At 43.5% G+C, this 25,900-nt stretch overlaps 1 protein-coding gene across 9 annotated transcripts in view; it reads left to right on the forward strand.

Annotated features, from left to right (window-relative positions):
- MTHFD1L (methylenetetrahydrofolate dehydrogenase (NADP+ dependent) 1 like) overlaps positions 1–25,900 on the forward strand; it is a 236,490-nt gene that overhangs the window by 34,152 nt on the left and 176,438 nt on the right. For all 9 annotated transcript variants that reach the window (XM_031012156.3, XM_031012157.3, XM_055390853.2 and 6 more), the window contains exons 8-10: positions 6,066–6,177; positions 18,928–19,019; positions 22,564–22,661. In XM_031012156.3, coding sequence (XP_030868016.2) covers positions 6,066–6,177; positions 18,928–19,019; positions 22,564–22,661 — 302 coding nt within the window. The remainder of the gene's footprint in view (positions 1–6,065; positions 6,178–18,927; positions 19,020–22,563; positions 22,662–25,900) is intronic.

Raw genomic sequence — 25,900 nt, forward strand, 5'->3', positions numbered from 1 at the left:
TAATGGTATGTTTTAATACTGCAGGGGAAAGGTAGATACAGATTCATAGCTACAAAGCAATAATCTTATGATCAACGTTCATTTAATTTCAAATACAAAGTTAGACATTCAGAGTTAAAAAAAATTAATGCATAGGCTGGGTGCAGTGGCTCAGGCCTGTAATCCCAGCACTTTGGGAGGCCGAGGCAGGCGGATCATGAGGTCAGGAGTTTGAGACCAGCCTGACCAACATGGGGAAACCCCATCTCTACTAAAAATACAAAAATTAGCTGGGTGTGGTGGCATGCGCCTGTAATCCCAGCTACTCAGGAGGCTGAGACAGGAGAATCGTTGAACCCAGGAGGCAGAGGTTGCAGCGAGCTGAGATTGCACCACTGCACTCCAGCCTGGGCCACAGAGTGAGATTCCATCTAAAAAAAAATAGATATATATATATTTTTATATGATATTATATATTATATATTTTGTATTTATATTTTATATATATAAATGAATAAACAAGGCATCTGCTTATGAAACAGTCTGCCTGAATGAAATCTCCATTTGCAGACAACACAGTCTACAGTAATGGCAGGACTGTATTAGGCATGGTTCCTAATGCCTGTTTCTGTAGCAAAGTCACCAGTAGTTCCTAATTGCCAAAAGTGAGTCACCGGTAGTTCCTAATTGCCAAAAGTGTATTTTTTGCTTTTATCTTGCTTGACCACAGCTGTCATATAAACTTGTTGGCCACACCCTTTTCCCTTAGCCTGAATGAAAATGCCCCTTCCTGCCCTTCCTAGCTCCTGAGCCACCAGGACATGATGGTCTCCATCATCTGTTCGTTATCTCTAACCATTTAAGATTAGTGCTCCCCAAGGATGTCTGTTAACCTGCTTTCCTTCCCATTCTGCCAGTTTCCCCTGGGGAATCCACACTTCTGATTTTAACCATCACCTAAATGCTGTGTGTCCCGACCCGCATCCGCATGCTCCCAGGCCATTCTCAGTTCCAGACCCGGGCACCCAGCTTCCTGCAGACGCCTCTTCCAGGAGATCTCAGTATCTTGCTTTTCCTCCTACCCCTTCTAAGGCATTCTCAATCCAGCTTCCAGAGGAATCTTCCTAAAACACATCTGACTGTGTGAGCCACATACTGTAGCCCAACCTGACAGCTTCTTTTCTATATTAAGAAAAAGTGCGGCCGGACGCGGTGGCTCACGCCTGTAATCCCAGCTCTTTGGGAGGCCGAGGCGGGCAGATCACGAGGTCAGGAGATTGAGACCATCCTGGCTAACATGGTGAAACCCTGTCTCTACTGAAAATACAAAAAATTAGCCAGGCATGGTGGCAGGTGCCTGTAGTCCCAGCTACTCGGGAGGCTGAGGCAGGAGAATGGCATGAACCCAGGAGTGGAGCTTGCAGTGAGCCGGGATCGCGCCACTGCACTCCAGCCTGGACGACAGAGTGAGACTCGTCTCAAAAAAAAAAAAAGAAAAGAAAAAGTGCACACATTTTGACATCTGATAAAAGTGATGTTTTTCTTAGAAAAGTGACATCTAACTCTTTATAGAAACTTTGCCACAAGGTAGTCTAGGAGTCCCCTTACTACCTAAGATTTTCATGGACATGCCCTGTCTGATCATAAAGCATGTGGCACAGTGGCTCACGCCTGTAATCCCAACACTTTGGAAGGCCCAGTCGAGCAGATCACTTGAGCCCAGGAACTCAAGACCAGCCTGGGCAACATGGTGAAACCCTGTCTCTACAAAAAATATTTAAAAAACAAAATGAACTGGGCATGGTGAAGCACATCTATAGTCCCCGCTACTTGGAGGCTGAGGTGGGAGGATCGCTTAAGCCCAGGAGTCAGGGCTGCAGTGAGCTGAGACTGCAGTGCCACTGCATTCCAGCCTAGAGGACAGAGTGAGACCCCGTCTCCAAAAATAAATTAATTAATTAAATAAAGCCTTGTGAAGAATCTGCCGTGGAGCATAATGTAACCCATAAAGCCACTTAACTGGGCACACATAAACTACATAAACTACAGTGTGTCCCAGTTCACTGAGAGTGAAAATCAAGCAAGGGACCACCTCAGTGTGGTAGAGCCCCCTCCCTGCCCTCCAGACCCTGCTCTGTTCTCTGTGTCTGACCATTAACTGGCCATCACTCAGGCATTAGTTGAGAATGCCAATGTCTTTAGTTATTGTAATTTCAGAAGCACATCCTTGCTGGACAAAGAACCTACCTGTTAATTTTTTAAAGTAATGTTCATCATTTTGAACATTGTTTTCTTTCTTTTTTATTCAGCTGACCCTCATGAGGAATTTAACTTGGTTTTCTGAACTGTGTTGGTAACATTTGAAGGACATAGAAACAGTTTTCATAGGTCTCAAGTGATATAAACCACAATTCTTTAGAAAATATCTTTTTTTTTTACCCATTCTGGATTTTGAAATATATACAGATCTCATACCTCAGATTCTCATATGATATGAACTGTTTCAAAACGCATTGATAGCAGAAGATACATACTGTCTTCTAGTCAAGAGGGTAGTGCTGTATTTAGTTTAAAACATTTTAATGCATTTTATTTGCTAAATACAAAATTATAATATTCTGTATAACTTTCCAAATCTCATCTGTCCTCCCTTTTCCCCATCTCTTTATATTCAGATGCTTGTCCCTCCAGCTTAAAAATTCATGACTTTGAGAAAATTCGTCTTCATGTTATCTAAACTACTGCACCCTTACATGCTCCCTGTTAAGTGTCTGCATATCTGTGTCTTACTATTGTTTAAAATTCAGTTGTCTGCCTGGGGAGTGTGGTGGTTTGCTTTAAGCTGCTCCACTCAAGTCTCAGCAGAGAAAGCAATAATTTGTTATGAGATAGAGTTTTAAGCCAAGCTTTGGCCAGGGTCTCTCCCATTTGGGAGGAGGAAAATAGGAACAAGTGAGATGATAATTTTCCTTGAATTTTAGCTCATTAAAATCTTCCCTTGTCCTGGGCAGGCTATTTACTGATTTAAGCATCTAGCACTTTTCCTTTCCAGAAAGAATTAACATCTACGATGCAATCATTGCTAAGGGAGGAGGTTTTGTGTTTTCTCTGTGGAATTAGCTGTTCCCCAGTTGTGTAAAGTGAGCACAGCCCACTTTACAGTTGTGTGTAGGTATGGAGTTGAGGGGTCAGAATGAGATTTCCAAGATTTATAGGTAATGAAAAGAACAGGTTGTATCAAAGACACCACGTGTAGGAAACTAACTGTTCTTAGGGGACTTGTGTGAACCTGTGATCCTTGGCTTTCTCCAAAATGAACATTTCAGCCTTGTTCATATTAACCTCCTTTTTACAGTTGTTTTACCATGTTCTGGTTTTGCTGCTATTCTGCCTGAAAATCTAGCAAAATGGCGTTTCTTATCTGCAGAACTGCGACAAAGCTTAAACATTTGTATTTCTCTTGAGGATTACTGTGGTTGAATTTTTGACAGTACTATATATAAATGAAGAAATAAAATTTTTTATACAGATGTTTAAAATCCTCTTTCCACTAGAACATTTCTTTCTCCCTAAATATACTATTACCTGGAACTCTAGCTGTTTTTCAGATCTGTAGAGATCATAGGTGGCTTAAGGGACTAGATTGCTGGTGATATTGGCTGCAAAATTCTTTTTTTTTTTTTTTTTTGAGACAGAGTCTTGCTCCGTCGCCCAGGCTGGAGTGCAGTGGTGCAATCTTGGCTTCACTGCAACCTCTGCCTCCCAGGTTCAAGTGATTCTCATTTGGCTGCAAAGTTCTTAGTGAGGTTTAGTGGTATTTTGGCCCTGTGGCACAGAAGAATGGTTATTTAGCAAATGTGTTTTGTTTTTGATTTTGTTTTGTTTTTGAGACAGGGTCTTGCCCTGTTGCCCAGGCTGGAGTGAAGTGGCTCGATCACAGCTCACTGCAGCCATGACCTCCTGGGCTCCAGCGATCCTTCCACCTCAACCTCCCAAGTAGCTAGGACCACAGGCATGCCTCACCACACCTGGCTAATTTTTATTTTATTTTATTTTTGTAGAGACAGGGCCTTCCTATGTTGCCCAAGCTGTTCTCAAACTTTTGGGCTCAAGCAGTCTTCCCACCCCGGCCTCCCAAAGCGCTGGGATTACCCAGCATGGCAGCATGAGCCAACGGGTCTGGCCTCGGCAAAGGTTTTAGTAGGGCTTTCTCTTTTCTTTTGAAGATGATTAATACAGTAGATTCATACAGCCAGAAGCTGAAAAGCAGGGAATACTGTTTGGCTTATTAATGGATAATCAATGAGTGTTAATACACTTTTCCCTATTTACATGGTAAAATTGATCAAATATTTCCAAGGTATTAGCTTTTAAAAGTTGACTTTGTCAGCTCTGTGAAAAGACATGCATTTACATTTTTATCATGCTCCTCTGTCAGGGGACTTGGATCTGCCCTTGATCTTGGCTTTTCTGTTCATAAACCAGGTAGGACTGTCATGGGTTTGCTCCCATTACCATCTCTTGTCCCAAGATTTCTAAAAGGCATCACCTGATGCACCCTTTTGCCCAAATAGTGTTAAAAGTCCTCAGGCTGAGGAGCTGTCCTGGTTCTTCTACAGGATCTTTAATGATCAGCCTGTCTAAGCTGAGAATGGATAAGGGTGTCCCCAACACGTTTATTTGGTGGTTTGGTGGGGGTAGTGACACTGGGGATGCTTTTGTGTTTCGTAATCTGCCCCTCTGTCTGTTTGACCCCAGAGACTCTGTGGTTAGTTGCAGGACATCAAAATACACAGGAAAGACAGTAGGGGAAGAGACCATCAGTCGCCCTCTTTCTGCCTAGGTTCACTAGATTCTCTAAGACTGAATTCACTAGGAGACACAGGACATACCGTAGAGCTGTTTATGTCTGAGAGCCCCAGTTTCCTTGTCTGTTAAATGAGCATAGTAACACCAATCTCACTCATTTGGAATATTCAATGATGTAATACTTACAACACCTAGCTGACCTGTACAATTATAGCTATTCTCTTCTGCAAGTCTAATATTCCTATTCACCCCTCCCTCTGCATAGGGATCCGGTTTGAAATCATCAGTTGCTCAGTAGGGCCTGGGGAGCTAGCTGGTCATTCTTTGGTTAAAGTCAAAGCCAAGCTCTTTGCCTACCTTTTTTGTCTTAATGTCAACTTCCTACCAGACATGTTCCTCCCGCACTGGATGATCAAAATGCAAATAGGATGGACACGATCAATGCATTTTGTTGGAGTGGTTGCATTCTTTCTACTTTCTTAGGGCAAAAAAATGAATGGTTGGACAAGAGACTAACCAAGGCCTCAAAGAAAATGAAATTCTTTCTCAAGCTCATGAAAGCCCTTTCATGGGTATAGTAACAGTTCTATAGGGGTCTCATTGTGATGGTGCCATTATACAGGCCAGCAAGCCCACTGTGTGAGCCAGACCTCATGGCCTTCGCCCTTGTTTTCCTCTTTTTTTTGAGACAGGGTCTCGCTCTGTCGTTGGAGTGCAGTGGTGTGATCTTGGCTCACTGCAACCTCTGCCTCCTGGGTTCAAGTGATTCTCGTGCCACAGCCTCCTGAGTAGCTGAGATTACAGGCCCCCACCAGCACGCCTGGCTAATTTTTGTATTTTTAGTAGAGACAGGGTTTTACCATGTTGGCCAGTCTGGTCTCGAACTCCTGACCTCGTGATCCACCTGCCTCGGCCTCCCTAAGTGCTGGGATTACAGGTGTGAGCCACTGTGCCCGGCTACCCCATCCTTTTTCTTGATATTATAGTTAGTGGTGAAAACATGTAAATGATAATACTCCATGCAGTATGTATGCTGAAGTGACTACCCTGAAGACATTTTTTAAGTCCTATTTTCTTTTCTTTCTAGGATATGATAATCATTTTCTGTTTGTATTAATACATGCTTGAAAGGAATTAGTAAAGCAATTCCATCCTTGTCAGCAGCTTGGAACAAAGCTGTGGATCTGGGATTGTGTGGAACTCATTTGACATCAGTGGTTACTTGTGTCTTTATGCCTCAGATCAAGATGTGCGTGTTTTTTTCTTTCTCCTTTTAGCTTCACGAGGCTGACATTGTGGTCCTAGGCTCACCTAAGCCAGAAGAGATTCCCCTTACTTGGATACAACCAGGAACTACTGTTCTCAACTGCTCCCATGACTTCCTGTCAGGTAAATGTCTTCACATTGGTGTTGAGCCACTGATTAGGTCAGATCGTTCGAAGAAATGTTAACCTTTTCCTAAGGGGTATGTTTCTGAAATGTTAGCAGTTGTCAACATTAACATATAGGGTAGGAAACTTAGACTGTGGGCTACCTGATAGAACCACGCTGTTGAGCAAAGAGAGACCAAGATGGCGGTTGAGGTGTCTGCTCCCACAGTGAAGTGCCCCCTACTGGCCTCTAGCAGTCAGGTCAGTTGTGACCTCAAGTAGATGATTTGTATGTGTGTGAGGTAAACTAGAAATAGCGGTTTTCACAGTTTCTTAAAAATTAGTAAAACCCTTTCTTCCAAAGAAATCTTCGTGGAATCTCACTATGTAAAAGCAGATGAGCGCCGGATTGTTGGAAGGGATGGGAATAGGATCAGCCTGTGTGTCTCCCTGATTTCCTCTTGCATTGACCCATGAAGCACATCCTTGGAGCCCCAGAGTCATCTCAGAACAGTAGGAAAATCACCACTAGATGCAGAAACTGTTGTAGGATTGGTCCTGCTATTTGATGGCATTTTGCCAAGGTATCCAGGAATACTCAAGACCACACCAGGCCCACTTTGGGGGCAGCCCAAGCAGTGCCCGCAACAGGGCAGCCAGCAGCCCCAGGTCCAGCAGGAGCCGGCCCAGAGTGGGTTCCTTTTTCCGGTTCGTAGAAGGACTGAGGCTAAGAAAGCCTTGGAGCACACCCAGGCCCTCAGCAAGTCCCTGAGTAGCACAGGTGAGCCAGAGACGATGGCACAGGGAGGCAGCGGAGAGCCCCTCTTCCTGATTCCTTCTGGCTTTGGCCTCCAAATGTTTGTGTGGAAGAGAGGACTGTGCTGAGCTGGGCTGGAGGACAGGGGCAGCTTTTATCCCTAAAGCTGGGCAGAACATGCACCAAGGTTGGCAGCCTCTGCTCTCCTTCTCCTCCACCAGGACCATACTTGAGGTTGAAATCTTGAAACCTTGTAGGCAGCTCCATAAAACCATGAGCCCTAGCCAGAGGTTGTTACTGACCCTCCTCTCTAGGAAATGTAGCTCATGCCAAAATTGACCGATCAGATTAAAAACCCCCTGGGGGCTGGAGAGGGTGGAATGGAACAGAGTCCAAGGAAAGAGGCATTAAGAGCTGTGGCCCTAATGGCTCTTTTTAACAAACAGAAAGCATGTGCTAAATAACATTTTAAAAATATGTGTAATTTATTCATATAACTTTTTTTCCCCTGGAAAAAAAAAAAAAAACAATGCCTAACCTATTAATAGTGGACAGGGCTTCCTCTGTTCAGAATCCCAGTCAGATTAGGAAAATCAGTTCCAACATTTGTTTCTTGTAAATGAATGCTGCTTTGCTGTAATATTTACTTGCTGTGTTTTATTAAGGTTTTCATGTAGGACAGTTTTGGCAGTCATGGCTGGAGATAGGAGTCTACTTTGATGTTCTGGAATCTCTTTGAGCTCTGTGGTTATATGACAGTGACATATATTTTGTTAGTGAAAGTGCTTTATTTTTAATAAGGTTTCCTTTTAGGACCCTTATTTTTGAAAAAAGTATTCCCTGAAATATTAGATATCAATGTAATGATTCTCTGGGGGAAAAAAAGACCAAGGCGTTACAGATGTTCTTCGACTGACCTTGGGGTTATGCACAGATAAACCCATCAGAAGTTGAAAATATCATTAGTAAAAAATGGGCATTTGTAGCCAGGATGGGATGTGAAAACAGAAAACAACGTCCAAAAATGCTGGCAGCACAGTACGCTGTAGAGTATTGGTTGTTTGGCCTCGTGATTGCATGGCTGACCGGAAACCACGATTTGCTGTCACTGCTGGCCAGCGCCTCAAGACAGCCTTGTTCTTTGTACAGCTGGCCCGGGAAAAGATCAAAATTTAAAGCACAGTTTCTACTGAATGCATGTCCCTTTCCCACCATCATAAAGTGGAAAAATAGTAAGTGAAAAGGCTGTAAATCAGGGATGATCTGTGTATTTTAAAATGATTCTATAAGTAGAATGTATTTGAAACTTATCTGGCCCAACTCTAATAGTTTTCTTGTTGATTTTTGAATGCCCAGTGTCCAGAATAGTACCTGACGCTTAGTAACCACTCTGAAATTTTTTTTTTTTTTGGAGACAGAGTCTTGCTCTGTCACCCTGACTTTAGTGCAGTGGGTGTGATCTTGGCTCACTGCAACCTCCACCTTCTGGGTTCAAGTGATTCTCCTACCTCAGCCTCCCAAGTAGCTAGGATTACAGGTCCCTGTCACCACGCCGGGCTAATTTTTTTTTTTTTGTATTTTTAGTAGAAGTGTAGATGCACCATGTTTGCCAGGTTGGTTTCGAACTCCTGACCTCAAGTGACCCACCCGCCTCGGCCTCCCAGAGTGCTAGGATTACGGGCATGAGCCATTGGGCCTGGCTAACTCTGTGAATATTGAGTGTTTGACAAGTTAATAAGCATGACTCAAAATTGTACTCTGCTTGTAGTTTTAAGTTAGTGGCATGTTTAGAAACATTTCCTTGAATTTGTCTCCCACTTAAAGATGGGGCTGATGGCCAGGCACAGTGGCTCAAGCCTGTAATCCTAACACTTTGGGAGGCCGAGGCAGGCGGATCACCTGAGGTCAGGAGTTTGAGACCTAGCGTGGCCAACATGGTGAAACTCTTGTCTCTATTAAAAATACAAAAAAATTAGCTGGGCTTGGTGACAGGTGCCTGTAATACCAGCTACTCGGGAAGCTGAGGCAGGAGAATGGCTTGAACCCAGGAGGTGGAGGTTGCAGTGAGCCGAGATTGCACCATTGCACTCCAGCCTGGATGACAAGAGCGAGACTCCTTCTCAAAAAAAAAGAAAAGAAAAAAAAATGGGCCCAACTAGGTGGTCATTGAGATGAAGATGAGAAATGCTATGTTGATGAAACAGATGAACAGTTTCGGGGTGGTGCTACCCATAATAGCACATTTCTAAATAGTCTACAAGTTTTAATTTTAGCAACTTGGTTTAGTATGAAAATTTGATCTAGGAATAATGGAGAAAGGTTTTTTTTCCCCTCTTTTTTTCATAATCCCACTACTGTAAAGAAATGAATAAACTTTTTGAAATATTAAAAAGAAAAGAGCTCTTATTTAAACTTAAGATGAGAAGAAGAACTTTTAATAAACTTGTGGCTGGGTGAAGACAGAGTTTTATAATGAAATTTTTATTCTTACCTTCATGGTACAGAGTCCCTCCTCCTTCCCCCCGTAAAAATAGATGGGATGTTGTGATTTATGATGAGGTAATTCTGTAGAGACATTTTATGGAATACGTAATCCTAGGAGAGATTTTCCTGATGGCTAATATCCCAGACACAGAGCTCAGAAAACAATTATACCCAGCTAGTTGGTTCTGTTCATTCTACTATTGCATGAGTCCAATGTTTAGATTTTAAGACAAGGAAATTTCAACATTTTGTTTTCTAGCTGTAAGAGTAACTACTTTAAAAAAAAAAAAAAAGACAACCAAAAAAACCTATTTCTTAGAAAAAGTCTTGCTCTGTTGCCCAGGCTAGAGTACAGTGGCACGATCATAGCCTCAAACTCCTGGGCTCAAGCAATCCTCCCTCCTCAGCTAATTAAAACAATTTTTGTTGTTGTTGTTGAGGCAGGGTTCTCACTGTGTTGCCCAGGCTGGTCTTGAACTCCCGGCCTCAAGTGGTCCTCCTGCCTCCACCTCCAAAAAGTGCTGAGATTACTGGTGGAAAACCACCATGTCTGGCCTAAAAAAATTATTTCAAATGAAAAAACTACGCACTGCTCTTGTAGTGCCCTGCTTGCTAAACAGCAGATTTCATCATAAGCAAAATCATTTTGTACCCTAAATATTAGGACTTATTTACTGATGTAACAAATGGTACCAAGGAGAAGCTGGTCTTCCGTCTTAGGCTCAGAAAACAGTATCAAAACAGCAACTCTGTGGCTCAGAGTAATTTATAGCATCATTTTAAGCTAATGTAATTCTATTTAGTGTGGAAGAGGGGAAGAGCCCTGGGATGCTGATGTGCTGGGGGTCCCGAGGGACCTTGAGACTTTCCCTCGTATGGCTCTGAAGGGAGACATTAGAACTTACTGGAGGCTGGGTGTGGTGTGGCTCATGCCTGTAATCCCAGCACTTTGGAAGGCCGAGGCCAGTGGATCACTTGAAGTCAGGAGTTCGAGACCAGCCTGAGCAACATAATGAAACCTCATCTCTATTAAAAATACAAAAGTTAGCCGGGCATGGTGGCAGGCACCTGTAATCCCAGCTACTTGGGAGGCTGGGGCAGGAGAATCGCTTGAATCCAAGAGGCAGAGGTTGCAGTGAGCCGAGATCACACCATTGCACTCCAGCCTGGGCAGCAAGAGCAAAGCTCCATCTCAAAAAATAAAAAAAAAATGTAGTGGAAAGAACATGGACTTTGGAGTCAGGATTAACCTAACTCAAGGAGAAGGGAGCTGTTTGTGTAAAACAAATTCTTGGCCGGATGCGGTGGCTTACGCCTGTAATCCCAGCACTTTGGGAGGCTGAGGCAGGCGGATCACCTGCGGTGGGGAGTTCGAGACCAGCCTGACCAACATGGAGAAACCCCGTCTCTACTAAAAATACAAAATTAGCCGGGCATGGTGGCGCATGCCTGTAATCCCAGCTACTCAGGAGGCTGAGGCAGGAGAATTGCTTGAACCCAGGAGATGGAGGTTATGGTGAGCTGAGATCGCACTCCAGCCTGGGCACCAAAAGCGAAACTCCATCTCAAAAAAAAAAAAAAAAAAAAAATTCTTAATTGCATTGCACTTACAGGCTGTGTGACTTTGAGGAAATAAGCTCTCTGATTAATTAATAAGATTCCCAATTTCTTTGTGGGTAAATTGGGAGCAAGGCTGTTGGGAGGAATGACTGAGATGATACCTCGGGGCAGTGCCTCTTTGATGGTAGCTGCCAATAAATGCTGGTCCACTTCCTGCATTCCTCCCTCCACTTCCTTGTTGCCATGTCACCTGCACACAAAACAGCTTTCAGACTCCATCTTGGCACAATATACATTTATATTTGAAAAATCAAACCCAAGAAAGGAAGAAGTCCATTGAAATTCTGAACATGTAAGAAAAGTCAGCTTTAGAGAAATTGGATATCCATGTAATTTTAATTATGCCAAAGCAATTGATATAAAATTAGGATCTTTGCTTATGACTCTTGAACTTTAGTAATTCCAAAATCCATTGTACCTATCACTGTTTTCTTTTATTTTTTTTTTCCTGTAAATTCTGGATATTCTAGATCTATCCCTGAAGTATATTGCCAGTTTTCCATTTCAAATTTTAATTAGTTCTCAATGCAATATATTTAATATTTTGCTTTTTTAAAAAAAGTAAAGGTTCATGTCATTTAGAATATGCAGCACTGTATAAATTTCCTTGTTAATTTGGTTCCAGTGGTCCAAATTAAGTTACTACTAATAGCTTATTAGTATCAGTTTACTAATATTTTAATTATGTTTTTTTAATCATGTCTTACATTGCATTCTTTTAAAAACTAGTCATATGCTGTCATTTGACAGTAAGAATTCAAATAATTTAAACTAGGATTGCAACTCTCAAGAACACTGTCACAAAAATTTTACCAAATGATATGTATTAGTCCATTCTCACACTGCTATAAAGAAATACCTGAGACTGGGTAATTTATAAAGAAAAGAAGTTTAATTGTCTCACACTTCCACGGGCTGTACAGGTAGTATGATGCTGGCATCTGCTTGGCTTCTGGAAGGCCTCAGGAAACTTACAATTATGGTAGAAGGCGAAGGGGAATCACATATATCTTACATGGCCAGAGCAGGAGCAAGAGAGAGGGAGGGTGTATTAGTCCATTTTCGCACTGCTGATAAAGACATACACGAGACGGGGAAGAAAAAGAGGTTTAATTGGACTTACAGTTCCACATGGCTGGGGAGGCCTCAAAATCATGGCGGGAGGTGAAAAGCACTTCTTACATGGCAGCAGCAAGAGAAAATCAGGAAGATGCAAAAGTGGAAACCCCTGATAAAACCATCTGATCTCATGAGACGTATTTACTACCATGAGAAGAGTATGGGGAAAACCACCCCCATGATTCAAATTATCTCCCACTGGGTCCCTCCTACAACACATGGGAATTATGGGAGTACAATTCAAGATGAGATTTGGGTGGGGACACAGCCAAACCATATCAGAGGAGGAGGTGCATACTACATACTTTTAAAAACCAGATCTCAGGATAACTCACTCACTCACTATCATGAGAACAGCACCAACGGGATGGTGCTAAGCCTTTCATGAAGGGCCACCCCCATGATCCTGTCACCTCCCACCAGGCCCCACCCCCAACACTGGGGGTTACAATTGAACATGAGATTTGGTGGAGACACAGAACCAAACCATATCATGATACTCATTTTATTTATTGCATTTTACTTTATATCCTACAAAGTCAATATATTTAACTGAAAAACTGGCTACCAGTGGTTTTTTTTTTTTTTTTCAAGTTCTGCCTGTACTGATTTCTAATTTTTAGCCATTCCTGATTTTAAAACCTCGCATACATTTTGGGGATAGTTTGTTCTCCTAGATGGCGAGAAAATATTTAAGTCTGTGGGCTTGGAGAATGCTTTTTTGATAAGAAGGATGCCCTTGGCCAGACTGCATAGAAGCTGAGATGTTTCCGCAGAGCCGAGATGGCAGGAAGGCTGAAGAATTTTCCTGCATCCCTCCCACTGCAGTGATTGTTCTGGCAAAGTTCCTAGGGTGGTCTCTACACTGCTCATATTAGTGAAAGGGTGGTTCTGATTTCTGAGGAAGGCATGATAACACTTTGGCCTTAAATTTTCTTTTTGCAGAAAGTTTGATTATCATTAGAAGAATGGCCATCTTTTAAAGTGATTCATTGACTTGTCCCTGGAGAAATCATGAGTTAGATGAGCGTGTTTAGTGGGAAGTGAAAAGACCCATCCACGGTTTCGGATGAGATCCTTGTTGGACTGTGATCCCAGGATATTACCCAGGCCCAGATTGTAGACAACCTCCCAATGGAGTCCTGCCCCTACACGGGCAGGGGGTGAAATAATGATTCCCTTTCTTAATTTTCTTTAGCCATGAAATTTATTAAAAATGTATGTCTGATTCTGAGTTGCCAGTCTTAATTGCTTGAGATTCTCTGGATTCAGAACTTATTTTTATTTTTTTTTATCTTTATTTTTTGAGACAGAGTCTTGCTCTGTCATCCAGGCAGGAATGCAGTGGCACAACTGCAGGCCCACTGCATCCTGAGCTCAAGCGATCCTCCTGCCCCAGCCTCCAGGTAGCTGGGACTACAGACGTATGCCACCATGCCCAACTAATTTTTTTTTTTTTGAGGCGGAGTCTCGCTCCCTCCCCCAGGCTGGAGTGCAGTGGCATGAGCTCGGCTCACTGCAAGCTCCGCCTCCCGGGTTCACGCCATTCTCCTGCTTCAGCCTCCCGAGTAGCTGGGACTAAAGGCACCCACCACCACGCCCGGCTAGGTTTTTTTTTGTATTTTTAGTAGAGACGGGGTTTCACCGTGTTAGCCAGGATGGTCTCGATCTCCTGACCTGGTCATCTGCCCGACTCGGCCTCCCAAAGTGCTGGGATTACAGGCGTGAGCCACCGCGCCCAGTCCCAACTGATTTTTGTACCTTTTCTAGAGACGAGGTTTCACCAGGTTGCTCAGGCTGCTCTCGAACTCCTGGACTTAAGCAATCCTCCTGCCTTGGCCTCTCAAAGTGCTGGGATTACAGGTGTGAGCCACTGCGCCCAGCCTGAATGCAATCTTAAAACTGAATTAGAAAATCTGAGTCCAGGCTAGAGTTATATATAATTAAGAGAGTGTGGGTTTTAAGTTGTGTTTTAAAATTGTGTTGTTTTTGGTCGAGCCTGGTGGCTCACACTTGTAATCCCAGCACTTTGGGAGGCCGAAGTGGGCTGATTGCTTGAGCTCACGAGTTTGAGACCAGCCTGGGCAACATAGTGAAACTCTGCCTCTACAAAAAATACAAAAATTAAGCCCAGGTGCTGTGGCTCATGCCTGTAATCCTAGCACTTTGGGAGGCCAAGGCTGGTGGATCATCTGAGGTCAGGAGTTTGAGACCAGCCTGGCCAACGTGGTGAAACCCTGCCTCTACTAAAAAAATAGAAAAACTAACCAGGCGTGATGGCACATGCCTGTAGTCCCATCTACATGGGAGGCAGAGGCAGAAGAGTCCCTTGAGCCCAGGAGGCGGAGGCTGCAGTGAGCCAAGATCGCACCACTGCACTCCAGCCTGGGCGACAGAGCAACAGTCCGTCTCAAAAACAAAAAACAAAAATTAGCCAGGCATTGTGGCATGCGCCTGTAGTCCCAGCTACTTGGGAGGCTGAGGTGGGAAGATGGCTTGAGCCTGGGAGGCGGGGGTTACAGGGAGCTGAGATGGTGCCACTGTACTCCAGCCTGGGTGATCGAGCCAGACCTTATCTCAAAAAAAGTGTTTTTAATTACTTGTAATTTTAATTGCTTGTAATTTAAAAACGGTAATTAAAAGGACCAAAAGTTAACTTTGCAGGTAGTAAACCTTAGCCTACTGTACATAAAAATCAGAAGGCCAAAGCAGGAGGATTGCCTGAGTCCAGGAGCTCAAGACCAGCTTGGGCAACATAGTGAGACCCCGTCTCTATAAAACAACTTAAAAATGTGCCAGGTGTGGTGGCACACCCTTGCAATCCCAACTACTCAGGAGGCTGAGGTGGACGGATTGCTTGAGCCTGGGAGGTCGAGGCTGCAATGATCGTGATCACATCACTGCAGTCCAGCCTGGGCAACAGAGCAAGACCCTCTGTAAATAATAACAGTAATAATCAGAAAGCAACACTGTATGTGAATAAAGTCACCTTACCTAGCTGCCGGTGGACAGCCTTTGGTGTTTCAAGGACTTAGTTTTTATGCATTCCTGCTTTCGATATTTGTTGACTGTGAGCTTTGGGCTTATCCAGGGTCCACGAAGAAGAAATGATTCTTCCTTATCTCAGGCTTTTGTTATTTTGGGGTGTTTTAAATTCCTCTGCTGTGGTTACTCAGTCCGACCCTACTTGCCTCTCTCTTCCACAAATTTCTCAAATGTCATTCATGGTACCCTTTTAACTCTTATGGACTTACTTGCTTTTAACATATCTTTTACTCACTTTGAATGGAGTTTCGACTGGAAATAGAGGGTAGTGTTGTGTGTACCACCTGCCATCTTCACCTAGACACTTTCAAAGAGTTTGTTTTGTTAATTATATCTTCTTACATGGCTCATTATGCTTGTTGAAATTTGCGAGATGCTTTAAACCAAGCCTGTCCAAACCACAGCCTGTGGGCTGCATGTAGCCCAGGATAGCTTTGAATGGAGCCCAACACAAATTCATAAACTTTCTTAAAACACGAAATTTTTTTTGCAATTTTTTTTTCTTTAGCTCATCAGCTATCATAGTGTTAGTGTATTTTATGTGTGGCTATGGCCCAAGACAATTCTTCTTCCAGTGTGGCCCAGGGAAGCCAAAAGATTACACATCACTGAAAACTTTAGATGTATCAGGAATCATATAGCTTTTCAAAATAAAATATCCACACTTTTGCTAAGTTCTGTGCTATGCAAGTGACTGGACTATACCAGGACTTATCTTGTAAACTTGGAAGTGAAATATTCTTCACTCGCAAGGGTATTTTGTGATTAAATTCTGGGAATATGCATTTATAAGTTGATACCAGCTCCTGGAATGTAACTTTTTCTTTTTTCTTTTTTCTTTTTGTCTTTTTTAGATTTTTTGAGATGAAGTCTCACTCTGTTGCCCAGAGTGGAGTGCAGTGGCACAATCTTGGCTCACTGCATCCTCTGGGTCCCGGGGTCAAGCAATTCGCTGGCCTCAGCCTCTGAGTAGCTGGGACTACAGGCATCTGCCACCACGCCTGGCTAACTTTTTTTTGTATTTTTAGTAGAGACAGGGTTTCACCTTGTTGGCCAGGCTGGTCTTGAACTCCTGACCTCAAGTGATCCACCCACCTCGGCCTCCCAAAGTGCTGGGATTACAGGCATGAGCCACCGCACCCGGATGCTTTTTCTCATTTCTCCATCACTTAAAGATGGAGGATTGAGAGAGGCCCGTTCGTGGACACGATCTTAAGTACAGATCTCTAGTGGTTAAAACGAAACACAACAACTCTCTCTCATCCTCTAGACTCTTGGCTTTTGCCTAAATATGATTCATAAAGCTGAAGTGTTGCTAATCTTTAAATAACACCCAAGGGATATGATTATATGACTACCCAACACCCTAATACAATTTAAGAATAGAGTGATCCAAAGAAGGAGAAAATAGTGTCTTCAAAAATGTTGCTATTAGAAATATTTCTTTTCTCTAAGGGAGGATGCAGGCTAAAGCATTCTGCATGTGTGTTTACTTTTATAAATTTTCTAAGGTAGAATCTTTTTTTTTTTTTCAGATAGAGTTTCATTCTTGTTGCCCAGGCTGGAGTGAGTGGTGCGATCTCGGCTCACCGCAACCTCCACCTCCCAGGTTCAAGTGATTCTCTGCTTCAGCCTCCCTAGTAGCTGGGATCACAGGTGTGCACCACCATGCCCAGCTAATTTTTTTTTTTTTTTTTTTTTTTTTTTTGTATTTTTAGTAGAGACGGGGTTGCACCATGTTGGCCAGGCTGGTCTCGAACTCCTGACCTCAGGTGATCCACCCTACTCGGCCTCCTAGAGTCCTGGGATTACGGGCGTGAGCCACTATGCCCTGCCAGAAGTAGAATTCTTATCAACATCTTTCTATGTTGATAATCAGGTAACCCCTAAAGTTAATACCCTAAAATGCAATTTTTTAGTTTTGATGGAAAATTGATTCTACCCCTTTTTTTTTTTTTGAGGTGAAGTTTTGCTCTTGTTGCCCAGGCTGGAGAGCAATGGCACAATCTCAGCTCACCGCAACCTCTGCCTCCCGGTTCAAGCGATTCTCCTGCCTCAGCCTCCTGAGTAGCTGGGATTACAGGCGTGTGCCACCATGCCTGGCTAATTTTGTATTTTTAGTAGAGACGGCGTTTCTCCATATTGGTCAGGCTGTTCTCAAACCCCTGACCTCAGATGATCCACCCGGCTTGGCCTCCCAAATTGCTGGGATTACAGGCGTGAGCCACCATGCCTGGCCGGTTCTATAACTTCTATGATAGAGAATTTTTAAATTATCAAAAAAGCCTGATCTTTCATGTAACACTTTGACCAGTCTTACCCTGTGAGTGTTTTCATCTGCCTTCTCACGCTTTGCATCCACAAGTGAAAGTGCTTCTATTTTTCTATGTATTGTACAGTAAAGATTTTAGAGCTTTCTAGGCCAGGTGTGGTGGCTGGCACCTATAACCCCAGCACTTTGGGAGGCCGAGGTGGGCAGATCACTGAGGCCAGGAGTTTAAGACCAGCCTGGCCAACATGGTGAAACCCTGTGTCTACTAAAAATACAAAAATTAGCCGGGAGTGTTGGCAGGTGCCGTAATCCCAGCTGCTAATAAGGCGGAGGTTGCAGTGAGCTGAGATCGTGCCACTGCACTCTAGCCTGGGTGACAGAGAGAGACTCTATCTCAAAAAAAAAAAAAAATTTAGATCCTTCTAATAAGATGAAGCCCACTGTGTCAAAAAAAATCTAAAGGTTAGGATATGAAGTCATTCTGACAGATTATGCTGTGGAATATATATCCCTGTTCCTTTCTTCTGAGCCTTATTTTCATGTTAATAGTTTAAACTACATACTATATGCCAAGAACTTTATATACCTTATCATATTTCATTTTCACAAAATTTTAGGAGGTTGATATTACTCACATTAATTAACAGGCCCAACATCACAATTTCTAGCAAGAGGAAGAGGTATGCTTTTAATGCAAGTCTGACTCTGAATTCTGTGGCCTAATCTGCAGTCTATGTTGCATCCACATGTTTTAAATGTTCACTATGAATTCTCTTGAGCTATTATTTCTATCTCTAATTATGCCATAATTTAAAAATCAGAATACTTGGGCTCGTGTGAAGAGATGGTGTGCCTAGATGTTTCTTCCTGGCTCAGTGTGAGATACGATTTTGAAAGCACATGATGTGCTTCATTACATTTTTTAAATCCATTTATCCCAGGTTAATAGCTTAGATGGCTTTTTTTTTTTTTTTTTTTTGAGATGGAGTCTTGCTGTGTCGCCCAGGTTGCAGTGCAGTGGCGTGATCTTGGCTCACTGCAACCTCCACCTTCCAGGTTCAAGCGATTCTCCTGCCTCAGCCTCCCAAGTAGCTGGGACTACGGGTACACACCACCATGTCCAGCTGATTTTTGTATTTTTACTAGAGATGGGGTTTTGCCATGTTGGCCAGGCTGGTCTTGAACTGACCTCAGGTGATCCACCTGCCTCGGCCTCCCAAAGTGCTGGGATTACAGGTGTGAGCCACTGCACCCGGCCAGATGGCCATTTCTCTAATGTAAAATGTGAAGCAGGCCCAATGGAGGGCCCCAAGCCTGTGCCAGAGGTGACCAGTCTGCAGCCGTGCCCCGACATCCTAACTTCCTTGGTGAAAAATGAGACCACTATTCAGTGTGCTAGCTGTTTACAAGGAGCAATTGGTTAGAAATGACAGTGTACTGAAAGTCTTTTTTTTCCCTCCAATTTTTTACAGGGAAGGTTGGGTGTGGCTCTCCAAGAATACATTTTGGTGGACTCATTGAGGAAGATGATGTGATTCTCCTTGCTGCAGCTCTGCGAATTCAGGTTTGTTCAACATAGCTGTCTGAGAATCTTGAGTTTGGAAGTTTGATTAATAGTTGCTAACATTTTGCAAGTGGTTTCTGTTTACCAGGTACAGTGTTAAACACTTCACACACAGTGTTAGGCCCATTTGATAAGTGAAGAAATGGTGATTTTGAAAAATGAAGTGAGTTGCCTATGATCACATGGCAGTGTGGGGCAGGGACCCATACTGGGGACTGTGTATGTTATCTTGTGCTGTGTAATAAATTATCCCAAAATTTAGCAACTGAAGCAACAAGGCATTTATTATCTCATAGTTTCTTCAAGTCAGAGATTTGGTAGTAGATTAGCAGATTAGGTGGTATGTTAGTCCATTCTTGCATTGCTATAAAGAAATACCAGCTACTCAGGAGGCTAAAGCAGGAGGATCGCTTGAACCCAGGAGACAGAGGTTGTGGTGAGCTGAGATTGCACCACTGAACTCCAACCTGGGTGACAGAGGGAGACTGAAAAAAAAAAAAAAAGAAATACCTGAGACTGGTTAACTTAGAAAGAAAACAGATTTAATTGGCTCACAGTTCTTTTTTTTCCCCTTGGGACAGAGTCTCACTTTGTCACCCAGGCTGGAGTGCAGTGGTGCGATCTTGGCTCACTGCAACCTCCACCTCCTGGGTTTAAGCGATTCTCATGCCTCAGCCTCCTGAGTAACCAGGACTACAGGCACACACCACCACGCCTGGCTAATTTTTTGTATTTTTAGTAGAGACAGGGTTTCACCATGTTGGCCAGGCTGGTCTCAAACTCCTGGCCTCATGTGATCCACCCGCCTTGGCCTCCCAAAGTGCTGGGATTACAGGCATGAGCCACCGCGCCTGACCTGGCTCACAGTTCTGCAGGCCTTACAGGAAGCATAATACAGGCATCTGCTTCTGGAGAGGCCTCACCAAGCTTCCAAGAATGGCAGAAAGTGAAGGGAAAGCAGGCATCTCACAAGGCGGGAACAGGAGCAGAGAGTGAGGGATGGTGCTATATATGTTTAAATGACCAGATCTCACGAGAACTCATTCATTATCACAAGGACGCTACCAAGGGGGATGATGCTAAACCATCATGAGAAACTAGCCCCTGTGATCCCATCACCCTCCACCAGGCCCCACCTCTAACACTGGGGATTACATTTCAAGATGGGATTTGGGCAGGGACACACATCCAAACTATATCAAATTGTTTGGGCTCAGGATCTCTCATGCATTTGAAGTGAAGATGTCAGCTGGGGCTGCAGTCATCTGAGGCGTTGACTGGGGCTGGAGGATCTGTTTCCAAGATGGCATACTCACATGGCTGTGGGCATGTGTATTTCATTCCTCACTGGCCATCAGCAGGATGCCTTGGTTCCTCATCATGTCCACCTCTCTGTAGGGCTGCTCACAGTGTGGCAGCTAACTTCCCCCAGTATGAGCAATCCAAGGGAGGCAACCAGGAGGAGTCTGCAGTGTGGATGACCTAGGCTCTAACCTCATGTGCCGCCACTTCCTTTTATCCTGTTTGTTAGAAGTAGATCACTAAGTCCAGTTCACATTCAAGAGAAGGAGAATTGTCCTCACTTCTTCAAGACAGGAGTATTAAAGTATTTGGAGGCATTTTTTCAAACCACCACCACCTGTGTGACCTAAAGGCGAAGATCATCAGTGTTCCACCATATAAGCTGAGTGTTCTCATGGTGCTGGAGCCTGCAGCAGTGGTGGCCTCTGGCAGTGACATTTAGTTCATTTCTTTCTTATGTACAGGGTTATACACAATTGAAACTCTTTACCTCAAAATGGGTCATTAGACATTTTTGTGAGGATTATAAGTTACATTTCCATCAAAGCCAAATTTTATTTTTATTTATTTTTATTTCATTTACTTATAATTTATATGCATACATAACACTACTCAGTAGTTCAATTTGCTTGCTCTTTTATACCAACTACAGAAGGATGATATTTGGAAGCTGGGCATCCAAGCTGATCATTCACGCAGTCCTATATTTTCTTCATTTTTCTTTTCTAAATCGGATGACGAACCTATTCAGTATAAGTTTATCCATGTACATGATGTCTTTTGTGAACACTTAATCTATTTATTTATTTATTTATTTATTTATTTATTTATTTATTTGAGATGGGGTCTCACTGTGTCACCCAGGCTGGAATGCAGTGGCACGATCTCAGCTCACTGCAGCCTCCACCTCCCAGGTTCAAGTGATTCTCCTGCCTCAGCCTCCTGGGTAGCTGGGGTTACAGGCACATGCCACCACACCCAGCTAATTTTTTTTTTTTTTTTTTTTTTTTGAGACGGAGTTTTGCTCTTGTTGCCCAGGCTGGAGTGTAATGTCACAATCTCGGCTCACTGCAACCTCCATCTCCCGGGCTCAAGTGATTCTCCTGCCTCAGCCTCCTGAGTAGTTGGGATTACAGGCACATGCTACCACACCGGGCTAATTTTTTGTATTTTTTGAGATGGAGTTTGCTCTTGTTGCCCAGGCTGGAGTGCAATGGCGCGATCTCAGCTCACTGCAACCTCCACCTCCCGGGTTCAAGTGATTCTCCTGCCTCAGCCTCCCGAGTAGCTGGGATTACAGGCATGCGCCACCACGCCCAGCTAATTTTGTATTTTTAGTAGAGACGGGGTTTCTCCATGTTGGTCAGGCTGGTCTCGAACTCCCGACCTCAGTTGATCCCGCCTACCTCAGCCTCCCAAAGAGGATTACAGGCGTGAGCCACTGCACCCGGCCTAATTTTTGTATTTTTAATAGAGACAGGGTTTCACCATGTTGCCCAAGCTGGTCTTGAATTCTTGACCTCAAGTGATCTGCCCACCTCGGCCTCCCAAAGTGCTGGGATTACAGGCATGAGCCACCTTACCTGGCCTATTTATTCATTTATTTTTAAAGAGACAAAATCTCAGCTAGGATGGAGTGCAGTGGTGTGATCTTGACTCACTGCAGCCTTAAACTTCTGGGCTCAAACAATCCTCCCACCTCAGCCTCCCGAGTAGCTGGGATTATAGGTGCGCATCACCACACCTGGATTTTTTAATAGTGTATTTTCTCACATTTTCCTGTTTTTCTTTTTTAAATTTAACAAAAACAATGAACATAGTCAGAAGTTCTGGCCTGTGACTTGAAATAACCCTGGATGTACATTTTTAAAAACATTCTCAGATTCATTGCTGTAAGTATGAAGAGCTAATAGTCTGCAAGGGAACTATAGAATTAAGCTGGATCATCAAGTTCATGCGTGCATATTTAAGAAACAGAGCAGCTTCTTTTAATACTATCAAACTCTTCAGTGCGGTATTGAATAGTTGTATATCTAACTAGTGGTTTTCACATTTTCCTTTTTAAGAAAAACCTACAAACCTAGTTACATGTGAATAAAAATATTCCTAATATCCTCCTGGCTTATTGTGCGACTCGATAATCTTGTTTTGTAACATCCACAAACAATATTTCCATGGTTTAAGTGTGTGCCCTGTCAGCTTTTACCATTCTAACATGTTTTCCTCTCTATCCCTGCTGAAGAACATGGTCAGTAGTGGAAGGAGATGGCTTCGTGAACAGCAGCACAGGCGGTGGAGACTTCACTGCTTGAAACTTCAGCCTCTCTCCCCTGTGCCAAGGTAACACTGGTGTTTTATTTACACTGATGTCAGCTCAGCACAGTGCCTTAGCCCTAGTTAGTCATGGGGGAGAAGCACAACTCATGGTACTGTGGTTTTGATGGTAGATAAGTTTCTCTATTCATTAAATTGCCACCCTATTTTCTCTATTGTAAATTCTCCAAAATTAAATCATAATGAATGTATTACTGTGTTCTGTCAGTTCTAAGAAGGCATATTTTTTAATTTCAATGATGTTTTCTATATTAAATGGCAGTTTTTTAATGATGTTTTTAAATTAATTTATAGTAATTTAATTTCAATGATGTTTCCTATATTTAATGGCAGTGTTTCCCCCCCCCCTTTTTTTTTTTTTGAGATGGAGTCTTGCTCTGTCGCCCAGGCTAGGGTGCAATGGCACGATCTCTGCTCACTGCAACCTCTACCTCCCAGGTTCAAGCGATTCTCCTGCCTCAGCCTCCCGGGTAGCTGAGATTACAGGTGCACGCCACCACACCCAGCTAATTTTTGTATTTTTAGTAGAGATGGGGGTTTCACCATTTTGGCCAGGCCGGTCTCAAACTCCTGACCTCAGGTGATCTGCCCACCTCGGCCTCCCAAAGTGCTGGGATTACAAGCGTGAGCGACCACGCCTGGCCTGGCAGTGGTTTTTCTTCTTAGTGGTCCATGAAGTAATGGTTTTAAATTTGACAAAATATGGTAATGTAATATTTGGAATATGCTTTTCAGTGTCAGAAATGCCCAACACATATATATCCTCCTGGTGTTAAGGGCCATATAGGTTTCTACTCTGGGGATAAAGGACCGCCCAAACCAAACATTATTCCACGTGGGAACTGAGCTCAGCTTTCTTCAGAACGATCTGATAGAATAGTCTGTGCTCGTCAAGGTGGATATTTTCCTCAGAGTGCTCTCTGATGAGGTCTGAGCTACATATTCTATCTATAAATTTGGAAATATAAACTGTAGGTCATAGTCTCAGTTTGTGGTTTAGAATGATTGGGTAGGGATGATGTCTGAATCAGACAGCTGCATTTTCCAGCCTGATGATGAGTCATCTGTGTCTGTCCCACTCCAAGGAATTGGCCCCACCCCCATTATCCAGGTGTGCATAATACTAGGTGTGCATCCCCAGGTAATCTCATCCAGCAACGTTGGAATGCACACAGTGCCGAGGAGATAAAATCCCTCTAGTAACTGACACTTTATTTATTTATTTTTTCTTTTTTTTTTTTTTTGAGACAGAGTCTTGCTCTGGTCTTGAACTCTTGACCTCAGGTGTTCCACCTGCCTCGGCCTACCAAAGTGCTGGGATTACAAGCATGAGCCACCGCACCGGGGCTGACTCATTTTTTACCTGATAACCAGTTGCTTTATAGAATTGAACTCCATTTCCTTGGGCAGTCAGATGAACACCCTGGTTCAGTTCTACCCACTAGGAGGGTGTGACCCTCCTGGACATGTTTTCATCCCTGCAATAGACGAAACATCTCAGTTATGCTCTCTGTTCATTAATTATGTAAGTTACAATGAGGAATGTTATTCTTTGTAATATCATCCCTGGGCTTGTGCAATCTGTTTCATAAAATATCTTATTTTAGAGTTACTTTTGTTGTTATAAGACCTTAGATTTTAAAAGTAAATCAATAATTTCTACTTACAAAGTGCTAAAAAAGATTAAGATGGATTCCACCAAATTGTGTACCAAAGTTTCAAAGTAAATTCTTCTTGTTAAATAATTAAATCCTTTTCTCCCCCGAGAAGAATTTACTTTGAAATCATTGATTTCTAGACCCACTGGGCAAAGAGAAGCAGGCTGAGTAGTTTATAAATCACCCCAAAAATCGGATGGTGTCTCTATGACTAGCTAGTAAAGAGAAAACCTTACAGGTGTTTGTTTTGTTTTGTTTTTGAGACAGAGCCTTGCTCTGTTGCCCAGGCTGGAGTGCAGTGGCTTCATCTCTGCTCATTGTAACCTTCACTTTCTGAGTTCAAGCGAGGACATCTGGCTAATTTTTGTATTTTTAGTAGAGACAGGGTTTCACCATGTTGGCCAGGCTGGTCTTGAACTCCTGACCTCAAGTGATCTGCCCTCCTGTGCTCCCAAAGTGCTGGGCTTACAGGCATGAGCCACCATGCCAGGCCTGTTTTGTTTGCTTGTTTGTTTTTTGAGACAGTCTCATTCTGTTGCCCAGGCTGGAGTGCAGTGGTGCGATCTCAGCTCACCTCAACCTCCGCCTCCCAGGTTCAAGTGATTGTCCTGCCTCGGCCTCCTGAGTAGCTGGGACTACAGGTGCCACCACCACACCTGGCTAATTTGTTTGTATTTTTAGTAGAGACGGGATTTTGCTATGTTGGCCAGGCTGGTCTCAAACTCATGGACTCAAGTGATCCTCCCGCCTTGGCCTCCCAAAGTGCTGGGATTACAGGCGTGAGCCACTGCAGCCTGCCAAAAGTTTACACATTGTTCAAGATTAAGCTCTTCAATTTAGGAGATTGTGGGAAGAGAGAGACAGAAAAAAATTATGGCCAGGATGGCAAAACAAAGTAGGAGGCTAGAAAGGAAAGGTCGGATAGGTGGAGGCCTGGAAAGGAATACTCAGCGGCCCTTGGGGGGGTAACGTGAACTCCTAGTTTCTCTGGTGCCCTTTGGAGAAGTCTGGGTGGAGGTGTGTTTGCTGTTGCCTCTTACCCCCAGGTCAGGCCCCTACAGGATCCTGGAGGAGAGTCTAGGGTGGTCTGAACACTGAGGGTAGATTGCCTGCAGTAGCTACAGAGACAGTCAGGGCCAAGGGGCTGACTAAAGTCCACTGAGGGGGTTGATCTGCCCACCGCAAGGAGGCAGACCGCAACAAAAATAAGTGTTCTGGGGTGAGTGAAGGAATAGCTGTCCTCTCTGATGCAACCTTTAAGGGTAGTCCCCCACTGCGTGGTCTCCCGGGGTTAGTCTTGCTGCTGGGGGAACAGGTGTGCCTTCCATCTCTCACTCTCAAACACATGAAGGGCCTGACTGCCCAGCAAAGAAATGACTGAGCACATGAGCCCCAGAGGAAAGAGTCCAGCATTACACATGCTGGTATCCAGACCACTCCTGTAAGACGAGCAGTGGTGGCCAGTAAAATAGAAGAGTTCAGTTACGTGCCCAATGACTCTCTGGAGTTCCTACAATTTCCTGTCTGAACTTGGGCTCAGGGCACTAGGTCCTTTTACCGACAGTTATGTAATTAATAAAACATTTT

This window comes from Gorilla gorilla, chromosome 5 (assembly GCF_029281585.2).
Source record: "Gorilla gorilla gorilla isolate KB3781 chromosome 5, NHGRI_mGorGor1-v2.1_pri, whole genome shotgun sequence".
In the NCBI taxonomy this organism is placed as follows: Eukaryota; Metazoa; Chordata; class Mammalia; order Primates; family Hominidae; genus Gorilla; species Gorilla gorilla.